Source organism: Melanotaenia boesemani, chromosome 16 (genome assembly GCF_017639745.1).
Source record: "Melanotaenia boesemani isolate fMelBoe1 chromosome 16, fMelBoe1.pri, whole genome shotgun sequence".
NCBI lineage: Eukaryota > Metazoa > Chordata > Actinopteri > Atheriniformes > Melanotaeniidae > Melanotaenia > Melanotaenia boesemani.
In genome coordinates this window covers 3853635-3873927 of record NC_055697.1, presented here as the reverse complement: position 1 = coordinate 3873927, position 20293 = coordinate 3853635, and the positions used below count along the sequence as shown (strand labels likewise).

At 42.7% G+C, this 20293-nt stretch overlaps 1 protein-coding gene across 2 annotated transcripts in view; it reads right to left on the bottom strand.

Annotated features, from left to right (window-relative positions):
* The window catches only part of vps8 (VPS8 subunit of CORVET complex), a 67784-nt gene that overhangs the window by 29988 nt on the left and 17503 nt on the right, over positions 1–20293 (bottom strand). For both annotated transcript variants that reach the window (XM_042010325.1, XM_042010326.1), the window contains 10 exons: positions 17159–17245; positions 16400–16467; positions 14518–14671; positions 14004–14063; positions 3144–3251; positions 2926–3006; positions 2484–2654; positions 2195–2269; positions 1295–1330; positions 783–873 (listed from right to left, as the gene is read on the bottom strand). In XM_042010325.1, coding sequence (XP_041866259.1) covers positions 783–873; positions 1295–1330; positions 2195–2269; positions 2484–2654; positions 2926–3006; positions 3144–3251; positions 14004–14063; positions 14518–14671; positions 16400–16467; positions 17159–17245 — 931 coding nt within the window. The remainder of the gene's footprint in view (positions 1–782; positions 874–1294; positions 1331–2194; positions 2270–2483; positions 2655–2925; positions 3007–3143; positions 3252–14003; positions 14064–14517; positions 14672–16399; positions 16468–17158; positions 17246–20293) is intronic.

Here is a 20293-nt window from a genome sequence, read left to right as displayed (position 1 = left end):
AGGAGCATTTCAGAGAGGCAGAGTCTCTCGGATGGAAAGATGGACAAATTCCTCCTGAGTCTCTGGATCTTCTGATGATATTCTACACTGTAGATGGTGGATCTACAAAGTCTGAGGAACATTTTCCTGAAATTGTTCCACTGTTTTAGATCCAGTTTGTCTAAGATTGGTGAACCTCTGTCCATCTTTCCATGTGAGAGACTCTGCCTCTCTGAAATGCTCCTTTTATACCCAGTCATGTTACTGACCTGTTGCCAGTTAACCTGATTAGTTGTCAAATATTCCTTCAGGTGGTTTGTACCAGGTACTTTTCCAGCCTTTTGTTGCTCCTGTTTCAACTTTTTCCAGACGTGTTGCTGCATCAGATTCACTATCAGCTCATATTTTGGTGAAATGTTGCAGTTTCATCATCTGACATGTTGGTTATCTGCTACTTGGGATAAAATATGGCCTGATGGGATTCTGGTTTACTTATATTTTACACAGAGACCCAACATTTTGATACAGGCTCTGTAGATTTCTTATCATTAAATGAGAGAAAATCCAGAAATCCGGACCAACTCAGATCAATCTCTTTAATGGACATAAAACAATCATCAGAACGTTTTGGTTGTATGTAGGAATAATTTCTTCTTTCTGGCTTCAGATTCTGGAAATATTACTGCTGCTGTGACACAAACCTTAAAAGAAAGTTAGCGGTCTTATTGTCATGGCGACTGCAGTGTTGGATGAAGCTACTGATCTGGTTTGGTAAGTGTGTGTGTGTTGCAGATAATACACACCAACCACAGCCTTGGCGGTTCCTTCATGGAAGGACCAGGACAGAGCGAGCGCCTCCACAAAATGCTCCTGTTTCACAAGGAAGTCGATCCGCTGGAATGACACGTACCAGACTGGAAACTCCACCACAGACCAGGAAGTCATGCAGCTTTATCTGGATAATCTACGTCCATGTTTTATGTTTATGTTCTGTCCTATGCAGGAAACTTTATTCTACTTATCTACCTGTCCAGTCGAGTCCAGGTGGGTGAGAATATTTATTGTTACGTGGGACTATGACTAGACAACAATAAACATCTCTTATTGTTCCAGAAGAGCCCGTTTTTGGAAAAGTTTTTTTCTTCAGTGAGCAGCCTGGAGGAGACCTCTGATTGGAGGATCATCTTATTAATATTAATGATTTATTTAGGTTTCCTCCTTCATTGTTGAAGGTGAAGTTCTGACATGTCACGTATGTAAATCTGCATCATCAGGATGAAGCCTCCTATGGTTTTATCAGGGCCATCATACTCACCTCCTTCCAGTTTCTCAGGGCCAGAACGTGAGCTGACTGCAGGAGAATAAAAAAACACCAAAGTTTCACATATTGACAAGATTTTAATTTTAATCTTGTTTAAAAACTATCAGATGGTCCATAAAGTCATTTCTGCATGCATCCACATACACTCTCTCAGACTCTGGACATTCACCCGCTTTCTTTTCTTTATCAGAACATTTCATATTCACACCATCACATGCACAGCTGTTAGAACATGCACAGTACTGTTGTTATAGCAACTAGTAGATAGCTATACTACTCACTGAATATTACTGTTATCACTTATACTATAGCACACCTTCTAGTTCATATTATATTATATTATATTATATTATATTATATTATATTATATTATATTATATTATATTATATTATCATTTTATTTTATTTATTATATTTTATTGGCTTTATTTAAATTTATTATACATCATGTATGACCATTACCCAACTGTTAATTAATAAAATCTAGATTATTATACTGTAGCATATTAGTTTATATTATTATACATCATTTATTATTATTATTATTATTATTATTAATATAATAATAATAATAATAATCATTATCATCATAATCCTCATAATCAAGAAAATCTATTATTATTATTATTATTATTATACAGTTTACTCTACTACGTCATGTTTTATTATATTAACCATTCTATGCTGTATTAGAAAATAATGGCACAATATAATAATATAATACAATATTATTCTCTATTGTTATTCATATATTATATATTACATAGTACAATATACTACCGCAATATCCCACATTATACTGTTTATTAGTATCATGTTTTCTTAATATTAGCTTATTGATTAAATTGAACTGAAGTGAATTGAACCGTAAGTAGAAAACTTTATCAACTTTACCTTGGTGCCCAGACAGACGATCTGTCCTGCGTAGCTGGACACCGACTGGTAGCAGGCCTTTTCTCCTACTAAAGCCTACAGCACACAGACATATGTCCAGTCAACACCCCTGATGCTCTATAAACAAATAAATTAAAACATTGTTTCCCTCCGACTCGTCGTCTCCCAGCAGCTCTACAAATCATCGGGTCAACATTCCTACATAATGACAATCAATAATCTTTAGAGTCAGTTAATCTTTTTGTGTTAACACTATTTTCCATTTAGGAGCTCGTCCCTTGTCCCTCACCAGGGCCTGGGACACATTCCCCCCAGTGGCCAAAGATTTGAAATGTCGGCTGTTGTAGACCAGCTGGACTTGTTCCAGGTCCAGAGTCTCCAAAACCTCCTGAGTGGGTCGGTCCACCACCTGCAGCTTCTCCTGGCTGTCCACCAGAACCAGGGTACGACTGTTGATCCACTGTAGAGACACAGACAGGTGGTCTATAAGAGATAGACAGGTGGTCTGTTCCGTGTTCCAGGTGAACTCAGGATCACATGTATGTGGAATCTGACATGTCAGCTTCCTGTAGAGACCCAGATTCTTCACACAGCCCTTGTAGATGTGAAGACAGACCTTATTTAATCTATGGGTGGGGTAATTTCAGACAGGAGGCAGGTAAAGAGGCCTGGTGATGTGCGGTGAAGTAGAGGTGCCGGAACCAGCCCAATAAACCCAGTCAGGTACTTACATTCAGGCTAATGATGTCACAGCTGAGGTGGAGCTGTCTCTGTTTGATGACATGGATGGTACCCATCTCTTCCTTCTTCACCTGGACGAATCAGATGAGAGAAAAATAGGCAGAAAGGTTACAAACTTTACCTGAAGACACCTTAATGTTTCTCTGCAGAGACGTGGACACACTGAGACACATCAAAGGAGTAAATGAAGACAGAGGTGAGCAGGTACCAGGAGGAAGTGGATTATGTCTCCTTTGCAGAAGGCCAGGATGGGATTGACAGTCTTCTGAACAGGAACAAACTGCCAGGCCAGCTGAGGGACACTGGACGGGTCCGACTGAGGACAGAAGACCAAACAGATCATGTCAGAGATGAATGCAGCACCCCTGCAGTCCTGGAGCTGAACCTGAAAACCTCCTCACTGATCTGAATCTTTCTGATTTTACTACACGCTGCATGGAGGCGAACTTTGCTCAATAAGTGGATGTCCTGGAGAAAAAGTGTCTCTTGGGAACAACAGAAGACCAGTTTTCAACATGTTGAGACATGCTGTCACCTGCACAGTGACTGACGGCAGCAATCCATCTTATGCATGTTATGACCAGTGTCGTGCTAGTTATTGAAAAAAAGTAAAGTTACACATACTTCTTACTTCATTCAAAAAGTAACTCAGTTACTTTGTTAGTTAATTCCACCAAAATGTAATGTGTTACTGTTAAAAGTAACATTTTAGGTACTCTGTTAAAATAACCTGCTTGAAAATGCTTCTATTATTTTAAGTCAGGCCAGCTGATGATTTGAGAAAAAAAAAAAACAAAAAAAAACATATAAAAATTAAAAACAACTTAACAGTTGCTCAAAGATTAAATCTATGGGTATTGTGCACCTATATATACACACACACATATATATAAATATATACACACACACACACATACACCACCATGTGGGCGGGGCAAGGCACTCCCTCACGTGCACCAACTTTAGAGTTGATTCTGATCTATAAACAGAAACAGGCACGGGACGTGTGTACACACGCTGTGATAAATCTGAAGTTTTTGTGCACTGCATTTCCTTTTTGTCCTGCGTACGCCACCTGTAGTCTGCTTTGCTATGCTCAGGTTTATAAATGAGGGCCCAGATGTTGGAAACACTGACTTTGGCTGAACAGTATAATATCACTTCATTTATGTCCACTAAACACAACTCAACTCCACAAAAGGTTAGGTCTGTGTAAAATGTAAATAAAAATATAACCTCAACAGGTCATATTTTATCCCCAGTAGCAGATAACCAACATCTCAGAGGATGAAACTGAGACATTTCACCATGTGATAGAAAATATGAGCTGATAGTGAATCTGATGCAGCAACACCTCTGGAGAAAGTTGGAACAGGAGCAACAAAAGGCAGGAAAAGTAACCTGGAGGAGCATTTGACAACTAATCAGGTTAACTGGCAACAGGTCAGTAACATGACTGGTATAAAGGGAGCATTTCAGAGAGGCAGAGTCTCTCAGATGGAAAGATGGACAGAGGTTCGCCAATCTCAGACAAACTGGATCTAAAACAGTGGAACAATTTCAGAAAAGTGTTCTTCAGACTTTGAAGATGCACCATCTACGGTGTAGAATATCATCAGAATCAGCAGGAATCTCTGTGTGCATGGGACAAGGCTGGATGCTGATCTTCTGCATTAAAAGCAGACATGATTCTCTACTGGAAACCACTGCATGGACTCAGGAAGACTTCCAGAAACCACTGTCTGTGAACACAGTTCACCCTGAAATCCACAAATGCAGGTTAAAGCTCTGTAGTGTCCTCGTGTGGTGTGTCGAAATTCTGACTAAATACCAAGTTAAACAGCGCTGAACGAAGACGGAGTCGTCGTAAGGTTCACCATTTACTTTCAAACTCCATTATGTTGGGTAAAACTGAAACAAAACTATTACAAAGTACATTCAGTCTGTACTTTAACAATATATTTCGCTGTGCATGATTATTAACCCGAATTCACACTAATATATGTGCTGACATTAAAAAGAACCGACCTACATTCAAGGTCACATTCTGGACCTATTTATCTCGAAAGGTGGTGATACTTCTTCTGTTGCTGTCGCTGACTCGGCCTTGTCTGACCATTTTTGTATTTTGTTTGATTTACTGATCACTCAGAGTGTCCAACTAACCTGCTCCTCAGTTAGGAAGAGGAACATTAATGAAAGAACAAGTGCTAAGTTTGTGGAGGCCATAGCTATGTTACCAACAACCAGTAAAGTCAGCTGATGGACTCCTGGATCATTTCAATCTGAAAGTCTTAAATGTAATGGATGCTGTTGCACAGATTAGAATTAAGAGCATCTTGAGCAAACAGAAACCACAATGGAGAAACACCACTGTGATTACCAGCCTAACAAGAGAATGCAGAAAAACTGAGTGGAAATGGCTGAAAAATAAACTTCAAATTCACTATGAGCTGTACAAACAAAGCCTGCGTAACTAAAACAATGAGCTGTGCAAGGCCAGAGAGCTGCATTTATCTGAAATGATTAACAAGAACGTCCACAATTCTGTCCATTTGCTGTGATGGAAAACTTCAAGTTCAGCCCAGAGCTCCTTTCCACTGACAAATAAAACCAGTTTACCAACCTTTTTAGCCAAAAAATTAAAACAATTAAACAAAATATTAATTCCACAAAGTCAAACAAGAAAACTATTCTGTGTCTAAAACCCGGAAATATTTCTGATGTTATGTCGCAATTTGAAATGGTTGATTTAAAAATCCTACAAGAAACAGTTTGGCATTTGAAATCAACAACATGCACTCTGGACATGATACCATCCGACTTTTTAAAAACAGTTTTTACCTCAGTAGAAAGTGATCTCCTACTGATAGTTAACAGCTCGCTGGCATCAGGCATTTTTCCCAAGTCACTAAAGATAGCTGCTATTAAGCCTCCTAAAGAAAAGGACTCTAGACGCCTCTATAATGAATAACTATAGACCGTCTCTCTTTTATACCCCAAATTATTGAGAAAGTTGTATTTTACCAGCTAAATGACTTTTTTTTCAGTTTTCAAATTTCAGTCCAGCTTCCAACCTCATCACAGCCCTGAAACAGCTCTGGTCAAATCGTTAAATGACGTTAGGTTGAATACTGATTCTGGTCTAGTATCAGTTCTGGTCAAGTATCAGTCCTGGTTCTGCTGGATCTCAGTGCTGCGTTTGATACTGTAAATCCCAGAATTCTGTTGCACAGGCTGGAAAACTCGGCTGGACTTTTCAAAGCGGTTCTTAACTGGTTCAGATCCGCTTTGGAATGCCGGAGTTATTTTGTTACGATCGGCAGCTATGAATCTGAAGAAGTGGCCATGACTTGTGGAGTCCCCCAGGGGTCAGTCCTTGAACCTCTTCTGTTAAACTTGTATATGCTCCCTTTGGGTCAAATATTACAGAACTTTAGCATTAATTATCAAAGTTATACAGATGATACACAACTTTATGTGTGTCTGTCACCAAACGACTGCAGCCCAATAGACTTATTGTGTCAGTGTCTGGAGCAAATAAACACCTGGATGAGGGAGAATTTACTACAATTGAATAAAGACAAAACTGAGATTATTCTGTTTGGTAGCAAAGAGAAGAGGGTCAGCATTGGAAAACATCTGGAGACTCGGGCTCTTAAAATCACCAACCAAGTTCGTAACCTTGGAGTGCTGATAGAAGCTTTTTACCAGCTCAGAAACATCAACAGAATTAAAAGTTTAGTCTCCCAGTAAGACCAAGAGAAACTCATCAATGCATTTATCTCCAGTATGCTGGATTACTGCAATGGACTTCCTAAAATGAGCTTTAAATATCTGCAGCTCATATAAAACGCTGCTGCTAGAGTTTTAAGCAGGACTAAGAGATCTGAACACATCACACCAGTTTTGAAATCTTTACACTGGTTTCCTGTCAGTCACAGAATAGATTTTAAAACCCTTCTGATCGTTTACAAATCCCAGAACGGTTTAGGCCCAGAATACATTTCCAGCTGCATCCTTGTTCACTCAGGTACCACGCTCCTTAAATGCTCCAGTGAAGTTGGTGCCACTGTCGGACTGGAGTTGCTTTGCAGGACCTCTGAAGGCAAAGAAGAGCCTAAGAGCATTTACACAAATGGAAGAGTCCATCGACCCAATCACTTCGACATGCATGGCTCTTGAACTGAAACAGCTGAACATAATGGCCACTACTTACTCTCTGCCTGCCCTCCTCTGATGCATCTAGTTGTAACAGACCAAGGCCCAAAGACATAGAGTCCCACACATGTGAAAGAAGGACAAGCCTTGAGGCGTTCAGAAGGTAGGTTAGCCATGTGTTGTTCTTCTGGTTTCCTTCGCAGCTTACAACTGGTTATGCATTCGTGGAGAACCTAGTTAACCAGTGTTTTACCACAGAGGATCCACTGGTCTGCTGCCATAATTGCTCCTTCCATTAGATGGCGTTGAAGATGTTTCACCTGCTCATGGTGACATTGTGTGAGCAGCAGAGATATGTGGCTGTTCTTGGGCAGGATTATTGGGTTCTTTTCTGCAGGAATTAGTTCAGAATATTTTAACTGCCCTCCAATGCATATGAAATCATCCTCCAAGAATTGGCAAACTTTCAGTTAGGAGCTGTTTTTAGGCATGGTTTTGTTGGATTGCAGTGCTGATAACTCCCTTGCGAATGCTGCCTTCTGCACTGCTTTCAAGACAACATCTCTTGCTTGAGCCATTTCATCAGCAGTGCGAGGTAGCTGACATTTATGACAACCTTTGCATTTGCTTTGTTTGACCACTTGTGGGATCGTGCCATATGGATGAGGAAAACCAGCCCTCTGACAAAGGAGGTGAAAGTGAAGAAGGGGCAGAAACGATTAACACCAAGCATTGTTTCTTTAAAGGTCCCATATTATGCAAAATTCACTTTTTAATGGTTTTGGAACAGTCATACTGGTCCCCCCGCATGTGTAGGAGACCCGTAAGTGTGAAACTCTTTCAGGCGCTCTCTCTCCCCCCTGCTCCACCTCTAGGGAAGTAAGCGCTCAAATGAGCTTGTTTGAAAGCGTGTACGTTATGACGTCATAAGGGACAATAACCACTCTCCACAGAGCGATGGACCCGTCTACCGGCTCTCAAAGCCCGCCCTCTAAAAATCACCTAGCGCCCAGTGTTTTTCCCTCTTCGGCAACCCTCGTTAGCGGACATGGCTAAGCGACAGAAGCACTGTTCTGTTTGTGGCTGCATAAATGAACACGAAAACGTTTTTTTACTTCCATCCACTGAACCCACGAGGACTGAGTGGATTAATTTTATTTTTGGAGGAAATGTACCCGGAAAACTTCCAAAGGTTTTGCATGTCTGTGGCCAGCATTTCAAAGAGGACTGTTTCCACAACATGGGGGCATGGAAAGCAGGCTTCGCCAACCGTTTGAAGCTGAAGCCAGGTTCAATACCAACTGTCCGTGACACAGCTGGAGAGGTAAGAGCTGGCAGTTATTTTATCGTTTCGGCCTTATTAGTCTGATAGCTTGAAAATATATTAACCTGTCAATCACCTCATGACGGGCGATGCGATGGGCGGAGCCAACAGCTGAGCTGCTCCACCAGGGTTCCGCCCACCATAAACGGCACATGTCTGAAGCTGCTAAAAAGAGGGAGGTGAAGAGAAGCCGCTGCACTCAAACTGAGGGTCGATTTGTCCATACCATGGCGGAAATATTTCATTTAGATATTAATGAATGGTCTCAGATTGGGAATAAAGTGTATAATATGGGACCTTTAATGCAAGTAACACAAGTCTGTACTTGTGGCCGGGTCTCAGAATCTTTCTCAGGTTCAATGAGCTCAAACCTTTGGGTGGTTTTTTATTTTGCTACTGATGTTTGATACAGGAAGGAAGGACCAGTGAACCAAGATGTTTGTAAAAGGCGGGATGCAGGCAAGGATCTGGGAGTGGTGTATCCCAGTTAGACAGATCAGAGGTAAGTTCCCTGAGAAGCGCTCTTCCCCGGATTGTGACAGGCACCAGCAAGCCCAGGGGGTTAAAGGCACTTGTTGACAGTAGAAAGAACTTCACATCTAGTGTACGGTTTGCTTTTGTTTGATACAGAGTAGGTGAATGTATCCGTTTTGATCTCCCAAACTCCTTTGTGTGAGTACTGTCTCTTCACTTAAATCCAAATCTTTGGTTACAGTGGCACAATCTTCAGGTGAGAAGGCTTCGGTAACTGTCTTGGAATTTGACACAAACTTGTTTAACTGAAGGTTCAATTCTGCAAGTGAATTCTGTGTTCGTTGGAGCAGGTCAATGGCCTCTGCTTCAGATGGCAAAGACATTAAACCATCATGTAAAAGTGTTTTTCAACGAACTTGACTGTGTTGTCAACATGCTCTTGAGCATTTTCTCTGATGGCCATCCGCAGCCCATAGATGGCCACTGCAGGGGATGGTGTATACCAGGGCTACTCAATTCGGTCCTACGAGGGCCGCAATCCAGCAGGTTTTCCATGAGTCAAATTAATGAGTCATGGTGTAGAACCTGATTGGCTGTTAGAGCCACGTAATTTGACTCAGGTGTGTTGGTGCAGGGATACATGGAAAACCTGCTGGATTGCGGCCCTCGTAGGACCGAATTGAGTAGCCCTGGTGTATACCAAAGACATGGTCCTTCATCCAGTACTCAATGACGGGGACACTAAAATTATTGTCCTTGTGCTACAAAAAGCAGAGGAAGTTGCAGTGGTTCTCATGGGCCAAAAAGCAGTGAAACATCTGTTGAATGTCTGTAAGGATAGCAACTCTTTCCTTCCAGAAATGCTGAAGGACACCATGAAGGGACTTATGAGGTTCAGGTCCTTTAGGACGTCATTTAGGGATATGCCACAGTGTTTGGTGCTGGAATCAAACACCACCATGATTTGATTTGGCTTTTGTGGGTGGTATATGCCAAAAGATGACAAGTACCAGCATTCTTCACCTTTGCTCAATGGTGGTGCCACCTCAGCATGGCCATTGGTGAAGATTTTCCCCATAAACGTTAAATACTGTTCTTGCATCTCAGGTCTCCTTTCCAAAGTTTCCTGAAGAGAAGAGAAACGCCTAAGTGCCTATTCTTTGTTGTTTGGGAGACACTGGTGTGTTTCTTTAAATGGGAGCAGTGCAACCAATTGTTGGACACTTGTGTCCTTGATCTTTAGAAAGAGAATTTCTTTCTTTGACAGAGCGAGTTGATTGTCATGCTTGGTTTGATTAAAGACTGCGTCCCAGCATCTTCTCTGGTGATTTGCAAGGCCTGCTGAAGTCCTGTTCTGTTTCTTTGATAGACGTGGAGCTGGAGTAGGGCTTGAAGACTGAGTGGTGACCCTGTTCCATGTGTTGGTCTTAAATGTATTGACTGTAGCTTTATGTGCCTTACCTAGGCTGACTTCACCACTGTCCAACCCAAATTCAGGGGCTGGGGAATGGGAGCACTGTGTGGTCCATTTACCTGCTCTCTGACTTTATGTACCCTAGTACGTCTCTTCCATGTAGCAGCAGTATTTCTATCTCTGGGTCCAGTTCAGGAATACACTGAGAAATGTAATGGAGATGGGGTTGGTGCAGAACTGTATTAGGATTTCAGCCCAATTGTTTGGGACAGCTTGGCACTCAAGGAGAGGGGGAAGAGAAATGAGACTTTTACGATCCAGTGACTCGATCCAGAATCCTTCGGCTTGCTGCCGTATGTTTTTACTGTTCCCAAACAGATTGTGCGATTGTAAGGCAATGGCTTACTGTCCACACAAAACTGGTCGAAGAATTCTGGTCGAACCAGAGGGCGGTTGCTCTGGTCGTTGAGAATTACATACGCTTTGATGTCTTTGTTACTTTTGTGGAAAATTTTTGCAAGGCAGATCTTGGAGCATGAACGGCCCCACTGACCTGGACTACAAACCTCTGTGTAGCTTATACGTTAGACTGTTCTCTCTCTTGGCCATGCTCTTGCAGTGGTGGTGGAGCCTTGACAGTTTGAGATGATGGGCCAGGGTGCACGACTGCATTATGGTTGGCACTTCCACATTCAGAGCACTTCACAGAGAGTTTGCAGTTTTTGGCAAGGTGTGATGGTGAGGAGCAGCATTTGAAACATATTCCTTTCTTTTTGAGGAAGGCCTTTCTGTCACCAAAAGATTTGCTTCTAAATTTTCTAAATGTTTATAAGAGGGTGCAGTTCTTGTTAGGATCTATACTGGTCATAGAAACATCAGTTTTATGGACTGTGATAGTTTTGTTGGCATTGAAAATCTTTGCAAAGCATTTGTCAGGTTTTGTGGTCGTCATAATGCCATGAAACATAAAGCTTGGGTAATTTCTCTTCTTTGCTTCATGACAAAGTCGCAGAAATATTCAAAAGTAGGCAACCATTGTTCTCTTCTGTGTACCATGAAGACGAAGACACCCATTTTTTTCTGAAGTCTGTATGGAAGTTTGTCCATGATTGGTGCAGTTCCATAAGATGTTTCCAAGTATAACAGGCCGGTTGAAAATCCATCCTTTTTGGCACCTTGGATTTCCATGAGAAGTTCTCCAAGTTCACATAATTTAGTGCTGTCTTTGGCTGAGATCCTGGGAAAGCTATCAAGTGGATGAAAGAACGACCTCTCAATTATTTCAGGAGCGGCATAACAGTTTTTTAATCTCTCCCATGTCTTCTGCAGGGCCAGATTGGTGTTGTTTATGTAGACTGAGTGGACATGTCTCACGTGTTCACCAGATTCCTTTCCAAGGCACTTTTTTTTTTTTTTTTTTTTTTTTTTTTAACTTGTCCTGTCCAGCATCATAGCAAGCAAAATGATAATCTGGTTGCTATATCGTGCTGAACAAATTTGCTCTGCCAAGGGGAGGCCTATGGGTAAGGCTCCTCTTGATAATGTGATTAATTTATTTATTTATTTACTTTGAATCACGGAATCTATGTAATCTTGCTGGACCTGACCAGAGGGGACAGAAAAAGATGGAAAATAGCAAAAAAGAACAAAAGGGAAAGAAGAAAGGAAACAAAAAGATCACAGACAGAAGGAAAACGACCCTTCAATCCACACCATCACCAGACAACAAACTGTTACACCTGTACATGAACACATCAGAAACGTTCCTACAACTTTTACAAAAGCAGAAACACACACACACACACAAAAAAAAAAAAAAAAAAAAAAAAAAAAAAAAAAAAAAAAAAAAAAACAGAGGGCTGCCAGTCATTAAGAGTTTTTAAATAATAACCAAATCAAATCAAAAAGCCATAACAGCGACCAGATACTAACTCAAAAGAAAAATGCAAATTTTTTTTTTTTTTTTTTTTTATAATTATCGCTTAATATTAAAAACCCACTAGACAACTCAATGACTGTGTCAGCATGCAGAGCATGAGAAACAAGGAGTGATCAGTGATGAAGAGTGGTGAGTGAGATCATGCAAATGCGACCTCGCCTCCACGGAGGCCAGAGGCAGACCAGGGCCTGGGCCGGGCCCTCAGCAGCAGACCCGGAGCACCAACCCATGCCACCCCACCACAAAGACGACTCCAGCCCCACCCGGAGGGCGGCAGAGGAGAGCCCCAGCAAGAGCCCCCCACGGTCCCGGGGCACAGGCCCCAGTGGGCCAAGATCAGCAGCCGCCGGCCCCGCCAGGGACCGGCCCACCCAGGGCAGCCCAAGCGAAGGGCCCAGGGCCCCAGGAGCCCAGAGGCGGCCGCCCCACCCCCCAAAGGCAGAGGGCCCGCAACATACCTAGGAGGACCAGGCCCCCCCAGACAGCCACCCGGCGTAGGCCAGCACACACCCCGATGTTCCAGCCGCACACCCCGGGAACCAGGGTGCTATCGGCCCCCTCCCCCCACTCCCCATCTACTTCAACCTGCACCCCATATAACCCCACACTCACACCCTCCCCCTTGCCGCACCCACAATCACTCACCACCACACAATCACGCCACACACAACCCTCCCACCATGCCCCGTGGGGGACACCCCAGGCGGACCAGCGGACAGCGAGCCCCAACCCCCATAGAGCCAGCAGCCCACCAGCGCAGCCACCCCGGGAAACGGCCCCGGGGCAACCCCCCCCCCCCTGCCCGCCCCCAGCCACACACAGGAGGAGCAGGGGTGTAAGAGGTCCCCAATACCCTCTCCCTCCCCGCTCCTGACTGTTTATGTAGTGTGTGTTGTGTGCAATTAAAATTGAGGGGCAGTGACTGCAATGAGCCGTGAGCCGCCCGCCATGCACCGCATGCCATGCCCCCCAGGTGTTTGTTTGTGTGTCTCGGTGCAATTAAAACTGAGAGGCGAGCAGCCACGGGGTGCATCCAAGGAGACCAGTGAATGGTCTCCTCCGTTCCACCCCGCATGGCTCCACGCCTCCCAACTCCCTACGTGTGTGTGTGTGTGAGACAGAGAGTTTTCCAAGCCACTTAATCATGCATTTCTTTTTCAGCTGGTGGATTTTTTAAGGGTGCAGCACGAGATGAGTCCTGGAGATCAATCTGAGATTGAACATATTCTCCTGTTCTCTGAATTCTGATATTCTCCGATTCATCCTTCATCAGCTAGGAAATGCAGTGCTGCTGCAGGCATCACAAGTAAAGAAGAAGCTAGATGTGAACAGGATCCAGAACCAGCGCTGTCTTCTCTAGACTAAAGCTCATTTAAAATGGTCTGAGGCAAAGTGGAAGCCTGGATGAAGATGTGAACTAGGTTCTGTCCTGCAGACTAAAGATTAGAGGGAGCATCCAGCTTGTTATCAGTGGACAGGTGAAAAGCTTGTCTCTGATGGTATGAGGCTGCATTAGTGTTTGTTTATCTTTTACTGGAATACAACATGAATTTATGAGATTTGTAAATGACTACATTCAGTTGTTTTTCTTTTCTTTTTTTTCTAGATTATCCCAACTTTTTGAGCATCATGGTTGTATTTTACTAATGGTTTTGTTGCTGGCAGTTTTAAATGTGCGTATTTAGTGATATACACCAACATGAAGCTAACACAGACCTCTCCTCATCATCTGGATGGTTCGTGGGAGAAAACAAACCTTGGTGTAGGAAAAAGTCATCCAGACATTGAGAGTGGGCTTCAGTCCAATGACCAGAATCTGGTTAAAGAAAAGAAAAATCCTGATTAATGTTGGCACAGTGAAGAGAGTAAGACAAGCTTAGCTAGGCTAAGCTAGGCTAAGCTAAGCTAAGCTAAGAGCATGTTCTCTGCAGTTAAACTTCATGTGCTTCAGCTCTGGCTCTCCCCAGTAACACAAGTCTACTTCTTTATATTAGTTCCAGCTCTCTGTGCATACCTGTGGTACGTATCTGTTAGAAATCTGCAGTACGTTGGCCTGCAGCTGCTTTTGGTTAAATTTTATTAGTTTAATAAATCTGAGTTATTATTGATTTAATAATTTATGTGGGAGGACATATTACATAAGATTTTCTTCTTTCTGCTTCTTTACATTCATGTGTTCAAAACTTATGCTGTATTGATTGTTTTGTTTTAGCTAAGAATGAAATACATACTTAAAATAAAAACCAGGTGACTACAGAGTGTTTGTGTACCTTGGTAAGAGAGGCCATAGCCAGCAAAGAGAAGTGTGTGATGGGATGATCTCTGAACTCTGGAGGAGCTCGTAAAGGTTCAATACAACACACCTCCCCTTTGGAGCCGCTGAAGAGACACCGAGAGTCACATGACCGCATCCCCATCACCCTCCTGGAAGAAACAAGACCATCTTCACTATAAAGATGAAGAACTCTGAGGTGATGCAGCAGAGGAAAATTCTCCCCAAAACCAGTTTCACTCCTACATGTTAAATGTCTTAATGAATAAAGCTGCAGGACCTTATTTATTAAAGTTTTTTAAATTAAATTTACTAAACTATTATTTTTAAATAAAATATGAAAGAAGCAGCTGATGAAGCTTTCCAAATAAATAGTAAATAATACCTGGAAAGACTTTAAATTACCGTCAAATAGAGGGGGAGACAGGAGCTGAAATTCCACCACCACCTTTCAGCTGCTTCTCCACCCTCCTCCAGAATGTGCAGCACTGCTTCTTTTCATGTTGGACCATTTCTTTCTTTATTTAGACCCATTTGTTTTAATAAATCATAAACCCTGGACACCACCTCGCAGTTCCTTGTTTAGAGATGCAGCATCTTCAACAGAAGAAAAATGAGCAAATATCATCTGAAGGTTTAATTACCGGCTGCTGGTCCGGCTCACTGTGAGCCGCCACGGTCTGACGGCAGCGGCGTGGACAGTCTAACTAACCTTACTCTAGTTTAATTAACCTCACTCTAGTCTAACTCTAGTCTAACTCTAGTCTAAATAAACTCACTCTGGTCTAACTCTAGTCTAACTCTAGCCTAACTAACCTCACTCTAGTCTAACTCTAGTCTAAATAAACTCACTCTGGTCTAACTCTAGTCTAACTCTAGCCTAACTAACCTCACTCTAGTCTAACTCTTGTCTAAACAAACTCACTCTGGTCTAACTCTAGTCTAACTCTAGCCTAACTAACCTCACTCTAGTCTAACTAACCTTACTCTAGACTAACTTTAGTCTAACTAACCTCACTCTAGTCTAACTCTAGTCTAAATAAACTCACTCTAGTCTAACTGGTCTAACTCTAGCCTAACTAACCTAACTCTAGTCTTACTCTAGTCTAACTGTAACTGTCACGTCAGGGACTGGTTTGAAAATGTCAAAATCCCCACCAATATCATAACCGATCAAATTTCTTGGAGAAAAGCGATCTTAGAGCTTGATGCACGACACTGCTGCCGTCGCTGCCATTTGTTGCGTCCCGAGTGTTCGGTTTCACGAAGGCTGCGATGAGTTTCGCCTGTCGCTGTCGTTGGTCGCCTCCCGAGTGTCAAGCCCATTACTCTAGTCCAGGGCTACTCAATTCGGTCCTACGAGGGCCGCAATCCAGCAGGTTTTCCATGTATCCCTGCACCAACACACCTGAGTCAAATTAATGAGTCATTGTGTAGAACCTGATTGGCTGTTAGAGCCACCTAATTTGACTCAGGTGTGTTGAGGCAGGGATACATGGAAAACCTGCTGGAATGTGGCCCTTGTAGGACCAAATTGAAAAACCCTGCTCTAGTGGAAGTATTAGGATGAGTAAAAAGTAGTAAAATAAGTAAAGAAATAAAATAAGTAGGGAGTAATAAAACACACTTTTATATAGAGGTGTGTACTATATACATTGTAACATATGCCTACATAAATTACAACTACAATATCAGATCAATATACACTGTATAGAGTAGACGTAATAGAGTGGTATAACATGAAACGTGAGTATGAAAGCTGAGCAATCCTTCGTATACGAGCCCCCTGGTGATTATTTCTTCATGTCTGGCACATAAAACCTCCAAACTGAGACTCTTGTCATCTTTAAGGAGATGTTGTTGTTCATGGAGGATTTTACCTGAAGGCCAGCTCAAAGACCGATCCTCCGCTGTCGTTACACACCGCCAGAGTCGGGTCGTCTGTGAACTGCAGACGCACAAGGACAGAGAAGAAAATCACACAAAGAAGAAAATCACACAAAGCTCTACAACATTTTGTCTGGCTACAGCCTCAAACTTCAACACAGACCAGCAGATGGGAATAAAATACAATAAAATGCTCTACATGTTAAAACATGTCTTCCTTTGTCTTCTGTCCTCCTGGGTCAGTCCATCGGCTGCAGGTCCAGTCATGGCAGCGTCCACACTTTAGTGCAGGGGTGCCCGAGTCCAGTCCTCGAGATCTACTTTGGTGCAGCTTTTAGATGCAACCCTTCCCCAATACACCTGAATCAAATGGCTCAATCCACTCATCCACATGTCATTTAGCTATGCAGATGCCTGGTAACAAGCCGTTCATTAGAACAGGTGTGTTGGGGAGGGGTTGCATCTAAAAGCTGCACGATAGTAGATTCTGAAACACTGTAGATGTTGTCATTTGGTTTAAAACCAGAAAGCTTGTACATGGGTGTGTTCTGGCTCATTAGTCGATTTAACTCTTTGATTATTGTTGTCGGCCACTTGCTTTTATCAGAAAAGAGCATGTTGTATTTTTCCACTTTAATCAGTGCGTCCTCCATCAGGACCTTTGTAACCATCAGAGAGACAGGTAATGTGAACAGAGACCAACTACAAAAGACCACAGGTCAGGACTCTCGCCTGCTGGGATGATGACTCACCTTAACGTGTAGTATAGCTGTCCCTGGAGGATGGGCATCGGTGATGGTCCTAAGAAGTTTCCCATTGGCCAGATCCCACATGGTGATCTAATCATGGACACAAACGGACATATAAGACAGTGTTATGAGCTGATTATGTTTAACTTTTCAGAAGAAATAACTCTAAAAGCCTAAATTTATTTACAATTATATAAAACAGCTCAGCCCTCCACCAAGCCATTGCCTTTGTCAGTCTCTAAATATTATTTAATGTTCTTAAAAGGGAGAGATAAGGGGCTCCCGACCCTACGATCAGCCTAAGAAAGTGACCTTAGTATAATCTTTATGGATCAGGAACGGACTATGATCTTACAGAATACATCACCAGGAAATTGCACTTTTTCTGGTTAAAACATGTGTATTGGAGTTGGACCGAAGTGTTAACAAACACACAAAAGCATGATTTTAACTTGCTCCTGGGATTTTGTCATCCCAAGAGGCTATTTAAATAAGCCAGCTTATCTTCTATGCCTAAAGTCACCTGCTCAGTCTGCTGCAGTCGCCATAGCAACAAGTTGTGTGAAGATGTCAAAACCACACTCCCCTGTTAGCTGCTCAGTTGTCAGTTGCTAAAACCAATATCAAAATGTTTTTAGTCTCCCTGACCAAACTACCAGGGACAAATGGATTAAATTCATTAAGGTAATGTACCTGCATCTCTGCCTGCCGCGCTCTATCTGTGCCTAAATTTTTAATTTGGGACAATTTCAGGCGAAGGTGGCATCAACCCTGAAGTTGGAAAGAGGGGTAATTCCAACTCTGCTCACTATCAACGCAGTCGGTAAATGTCGCTACTGATATAAAGTCATGCTTTACTGTGTCTGAGATGTGAGTTAAGCTGACACAGCTAATGCTAACGCTACTGCTAAGGGATGAGCCTTAAAGTTTAACCCCCTGCAATGTACAAATGAGCCCAGTGTTTTCGTTTTTATAAATGGGGTGAAGTGCTCTGCCACATAAATTTTTGCAAACGTTTTGTTGTAAAGGTGCTTCCACCATCTCAGTATCTTCACTCTCAGACTTGGAGTCTGGTTCTGACATAAATGGCTGAATTCCGTAAGCTGCTGCTTGGTCAGGTTCGCTCGCCATCACTAAGCTGTTGATGTTTTTTTTTTAGTCGGACACGTTATGTATGCACTGGGGCAGCCCCCTTCTGACTCTGGCCTCCCTGCAGCCAATCAGTGCATACCTCATTAACATTATTTAAATTACTCAAAAGCTTGCATGAACTCTCGCAAGACAAAGTTGTGATATGAGCAAAGGGTCAGAACAAGCTCTACGTTTGACTTTTTTTGTGTAATAAGTTTTCAAAAAGTATTTAAAGACACTAAGAGGACAGTCGATACACGAAAAGACCAGGTGATGACAACTCTAAAAAAAGCTAAAGGAACAGAGAACAAGACTCAATTTAATTTACTACACAGAATTTATTGGTAACCACAAAGATTATAGAGGGCGAACCTCATACAGACTGCTGAGTGCTGCAAGTGTCAGATTGGGATAGGCACTATGTGACCTATAGGATTTGGAGCTGTCCTACAATCCAAGACTTTTGGACTGAGATTCATGAATTTGTCAAATGATTTACACAACAAGATTTTCCCTTCTTGCCAAGATTATTTATTCTTGGAGATTCATCACCCCTCAAGCATCTCCCACCCAATACTGCTGCATGGGTACAGACTGCATTGATGCTGGGGCGTAAACTAATTATTTCCCAGCAGAGAGCCCCGGTTACTCTTTGGTATAATCAACAAGTGAAACTGGATACACTAGAATGCCTTTCATACAGGCTGCTGAATAGAGTGGAGTGGTTTAACCTGAAGTGGGACCCTTACTTTTCCTTTCCAAAACAGGAGCAACCTAAAAGTTAGATTGGGATGAGTGGGATCTTAGAGCTCTGTCCGACTTCATGGAGTAAGGAATACTTTAAGTGTCACATAGTGAATGTCAGCTTCTGCATGTGCATGTGTTTTTTGTATGTTCATCTCCAGCTCGGGTCCTCTACCAGAGTCCTGGGAGCTTGAGGGTCCTACACAGTATCTTAGCTATTCCTAGGACTGCTCTCTTCTGAATGGAGATGTCTGATGGTTCTCCAGGTATCTGTTGAAGCCACTTCTCCAGTGTGGGGGACACAGCCCCCAGTGCTCCGATGACAACCGGTACTACTGTTGCCTTCACCTTCCAGGTTTTCTCCAGCTCTTTCTTGAGTCCTTGGTATTTCTCCAGGTTCTCGTGTTCCTTTATCCTGATATTTCCATCGTTGGGGATGGCTACATCCATCACTACGGCTTTCCCTTTGCTGCTCATCCATGATTACAATGTCCGGTTGGTTGGCCACCACCATGTTGTTGGTCTGTATCTGGAAGTCCTACAGGATCTTAGCCGTCTCATTCCCCACCACCATGGGAGATGTCTCCCATTGTGACCTAGGGGTCTCCAGTCCATATTCTGCACACTATGCCGGCTACTTGGTTATGGCGTTCCATGTATTCTTTGCCTGCCAGTATCTTCCACCCTGCTGTGAGGTGCTGAACTGTTTAAGAGATAAGATGAGATAATTCTTTATTTGTCCCTCAGTGGGGAAATTTTTGTGCTACAGCAGCAAAGGTGATGGTGTAAAACCAGTGCAAAAAAATAGCATTACAGAGATAAGAACTATAAACTGTACAGAACAAAAACTATATAAAAGTCTATATAAAAAGCATATATACAAAATGAATTTACATTGTTGAACAGTATTGATATTGCACGTCTGTGTGCGTTATTAGTTTTCCGTTGTGGCTGTGTGGCTACTGGGAGCAGTGCAGATTGTCTGTCTGACATTGTCTGACAGCAGCAGGAAGGAAGGACCTGCGGTATCTCTCCTTCACACACCGCGGGTGAAGCAGCCTGTCGCTGAAGGAGCTGCTCAATGTTGTTAAACAGTCCTGCATGGGGTGGGACGTTTCCTCCATCAGAGATGAAAGCTTAGCCATCCTTCCCTACTCCGCCACCACCACCACCGGATCGAGGGGACATCCCAGGACAGAGCTGGCCTTCTTAACCAGTTTGTTCGGTCTCTTCCTGTCAGCAGTCAAGATCCTGCAGCCCCAG